Consider the following 3,901-nt stretch of genomic DNA (forward strand, 5'->3'; position numbering starts at 1 on the left):
AGCGCTCAACCATCTGCGCCACCTGAGAAGTCCCGTAGTTACTATTCTTGAGGAAAACACAAAGACAGGGGTAGACACAGATGAAGCCATTCTTGCTGGAACAGGAAAGTCATCGAGGAGAAACACAAGTCAGTGTGGGGAGGGCCCTGGTGGGCAGGGCTGGGCCAGTCTCCCCACCTCCTCACATTATCTCATAAGAACAGAGACACATTTGAATGCCTTTTACAGCAAAGGAAACCAGAGGATCTTGAAGTTACAAAGTGGGAGTGAGAAGAAATCCTGCATCACTCAGCTCCCACAGGCAGCTGGCTCACACTGTGAAGGAAAAAATGATCATAAAATAATTCAAAGAAACACGTAAGTGTCGACATTCTCCACAGTCCACCGCATCCTCAGAATGTCCCCCTCACAGCTTCCCCATAACCAGGCCCCATCCTCTCTGCCCCAGCCCCTACCACCGTAGGCCTCCAGGGCCTCACCTTTAGCTGCTGTGAGGCACATCAGAGCCCAGGGCACTGTCACTCCCTGGGGGAGAACAAAATAGAACCCTGTCAGAGCCACAGAGAGATGAGACCACAGGAGGGACTGATGTGGGTGACTCCCCCATGGGCTCCGCCTACACTGTCCCCAGGGGCTCAGGGACGAAACCCCTGATCCACACTTACTTGCAGCCTGAGCGTAGCTTATTCTTTGTCCTCCTGAGGGAAGAAGCGTTGTGTGAGACCAGGGAGGAGTCAGCCCATGATGTTTCCAGAACTGTGACTGGACACTTAGGGCAAGACCAGGATATATGAAGAAAGGAGATGAGAGGGGACTGAACCAAGTGCCTCCTGGGTCTACCCTCAGCAGGGACCTTCCCCTCTGCCATTTGCCTAAATCAGGAACCCAGCACCAGAATTATCAAGGTGAACAATGTGACTCATTTTCAAAAATGCTTTACAGAAGAGGGTTAGCAATCAGCTTCAGACTGGGCAACACATGTGTGTGGGTGGTACTTCCCATTACCGGGTAGGGCAAGTTCTCCCTGTGGCCCGAAAGCCCCCAGTAGACATGATCCCCCACTCCCTTCCCTACCTGAGCGCTTCTTCCTCCACATCACAGCTGCAGCCACTGCAGCTCCAGTGAGCACAGCTCCAAGGAGAACCAGGCCAGCAATGATGCCCCCGATGGGGTTGGTGGAGTCGGTAGGGACAGTTGGCTGAGGAGGGGGCACTGGAATGGAAGAGAAGATGAGACCCTGAGCCCCAGGCCTCCATCTGATCCTCTGAAGGTCTCCAGAAGGGCTCCTGATGCCCCTGAGAAGCTCTGTGTCCATGTTCCCTCCTTACCCCATCTCAGGACTTGGGGCTCCAGCAACCCCTCATGCTGCACATGGCACGTGTATCTCTGCTCCTCTCCAGAAGGAACCACCACAGCCGCCCACTTCTGGAAGGTTCCATCTCCCCCAGGCCTGGTCTCCACCAGCTCCATCTCCTGGGTCAGGTCCTCCCCATCTCGCTGCCAGGTCAGGGTGATGTCCGCAGGGTAGAAGCCCAGGGCCCAGCACCTCAGGGTGACCTCATGCTCAGAGGTGGGGTGGTGGGTCATGAGTGTCCTTGGGGCATCTGAGGAGAAGAGTGAGAACTTTTACACTTTGGGTTATTCTCTCATGGACCCTGAAAAACCCTCATGTGCCATTCTCAGAAGGAGGAAGCACAAAATCTAGAAACCAGACTGGTCTTGGAGTTTGGGATAATAACTTATTCCTTAGAAAGTTCTAGAATTAGGATGACAACTGGATACAAGGACGCAGCTCTCTAAGGAGGAGAGCTCAGGCTTTTGCTCCTGACCCGGGGACTCAGAAAAGCAGGAAAATGTCATCTATCCAATAGCAAAACTCTGAGGGAAAACTGATGGTTCCCAAGAGGGCTGCTGGGTCAAAAGGATCGGTGAAGGGGGATTTAGGGCTGGTCTCCCCTCAGGCTCAGGAGACACTGGATTCCTTAACTGTGCTGAGGAAAAATGGGATCCTCTGGGGAGTCAGGAAACCCAGGGGGCTCCTCCTCCCCTGACCAGAGAGAGGGCGCTGCTGTGACCCTGACTCCACCCTCCCCGAGAGACGTGGCCTGAGGGAGGTGGGGAGACCTCGCTGTGCTCTTACCTGTGCGCTGCAGCGTCTCCTTCCGGTTCTCCAGGTGTCTGCGCAGCGACTCCACGCACGTGTCCTCCAGGTAGTCCTTGAAGCGCTCCACCGCTCCGGCTGCCTCCAACTTCTGCCGGGTGATCAGAGCCTCCAAGTCCGCCGCGGTCCAGGAGCGCAGGTCCTCGTCCAGGGAGATGTAATTGGCGCCGTCGTAGGCGGACTGACTGTACCCGCGGAGGAAGTGCCCGTCGGGCCCCACGTCGCAGCCGCACATATTCTGGAAGGTGTGAGAACCTGTCCCCGCCCGCGTCACCCCGCGGTCACCCCGCCCGCGCCCCCACCCCCGGAAACCTCGGGGTGACAGTCCCGCGGGCTCGTCCCGGGTCGAGGGTCCCGCGGGTCCCCCTGCCTCGGGGGACGCTCGGGCCGGGATCTGGGGTTCCCGCCCGCCCGCCCGCCCGCGGGGTGGGGTTGTGAGCGCCCCGGGCCGCCCCGCTCACGGGCCTGGCTGTGGTTGTAGTAGCAGACCGCGCTGCCCAGGTTCAGGCGGAACGTCTGCGCGGTGCCCTTGGCGCTCCGCGTCTCCAGCTCCCAGCACTCCGGCCCCTCCCGCCCCGCCCAGGGCGCCCGCGGCTCCATCCTCAGGCTCGCCGCGTCGCTGTCAAACCGCTCGATCTGCGTGTCGTCCACGTAGCCCACGACCACTACGTGGGGCTCCCCGAGGCCGGGCGGGGACATCATGGTGGAGAAATACCTCAGGGAGTGGGAGCCTGGGGGCGGGAGGGGAGACCCGGGCTGGGGAGACGGGGCGGGAGGGGAGGGGGTGAGGGGGCTCCTGAGATTGAAATGGGGCAGCGGAGGAGAAGGCTGGAGAGTCAGAGGGACCAGAGGAGGAGGGAGGCGGGGAGGGACAGAAAGGGGTCAAGACAATGTGGGGGCCAAGGGGGACAACAGGGTCAGTGATGGGGGAGACAGGCCTTTCCCAGGTCCTGAGCCCCCGCCAGGGTTCCTCAGTTCCCCCCTCCTCATTGGCCTTTTCCCTCCCAAGCCAGCACTTACCTGCCCAGGTCTCCATCAGGACCAGGGCCAGTGAAAGCAGCAGCAGGAGAGTTGGGGGCATCACCTGTGCCCTAGAGGAAGCTGAGCATTTGAATTTTGGCGGGTCCGTGGGGACTTTCTAACTTGGAGCCAGAGTGATGCTGATTGGCTGCTCTGGAGACCTGTAGGCAATGGAGAGTGAGAACTGCGGTGAGTCACCCTATGCAGAAAGGAGTCCCCTACACAGGCTGTGAGAGAAATAAGTGACGCTTTGGGGAGATGGGGAATCCCCAACAGTAACCCTCCCTAACCCAGATACAGCCCTGGATGCTGAGACCCTGAGAACCACACCTGGCACCTGGGACATCACCAGGCCCTCCTCTCCTGCTCCAAGGCCTTTGTCACACTGTTGCCTCCTGGAGTCCAGGCCCGGAACTGGGACAGCGGTTTTCAAATGTTTTTGTTTCAGGATCTCTGCACACTTTTACAAATTAGTGAGGACCCCAGTATAATTTTAGGAGGTTATAGCTCTCAGTATTTACTACATGAGGAATGAAAACAACTTAAAGATGTTTTTGTTTTATTTAGAATAATATTAATAACCCAATGTGTGTTCAAAGTGTCTTAAAAAATATAGATAGTTAATGAAAATAATCTGGGTCATGAATGGATCTTTTACAGCTCACATTTTTGCAATTATTTTTCCTTCTCTGTCTCACTAGAGGAATGTTGGATTGTCCT

The 3,901-nt window shown here is 57.1% G+C and overlaps 1 protein-coding gene across 1 annotated transcript; it reads right to left on the minus strand.

Annotated features, from left to right (window-relative positions):
* Nucleotides 1-279: 279 nt before the first annotated feature.
* Nucleotides 280-3,295, minus strand: LOC119251077 (popy Class I histocompatibility antigen, A-1 alpha chain-like). Its single transcript, XM_054698195.1, has 8 exons — nucleotides 3,182-3,295; nucleotides 2,623-2,892; nucleotides 2,141-2,416; nucleotides 1,329-1,604; nucleotides 1,075-1,212; nucleotides 666-698; nucleotides 480-525; nucleotides 280-315 (listed from the first exon to the last, which is right to left on the minus strand). The coding sequence occupies exons 1-7, from the start codon at nucleotides 3,240-3,242 to the stop codon at nucleotides 482-484; spliced, it is 1,098 nt and encodes a 365-aa protein (XP_054554170.1). The 5' UTR covers nucleotides 3,243-3,295; the 3' UTR covers nucleotides 280-315; nucleotides 480-481.
* Between the last annotated feature and the right edge of the window lie 606 nt (nucleotides 3,296-3,901).

Source organism: Talpa occidentalis, unplaced genomic scaffold (genome assembly GCF_014898055.3).
Source record: "Talpa occidentalis isolate TD23 unplaced genomic scaffold, MPIMG_talOcc4v2.1 talOcc4.2, whole genome shotgun sequence".
In the NCBI taxonomy this organism is placed as follows: Eukaryota; Metazoa; Chordata; class Mammalia; order Eulipotyphla; family Talpidae; genus Talpa; species Talpa occidentalis.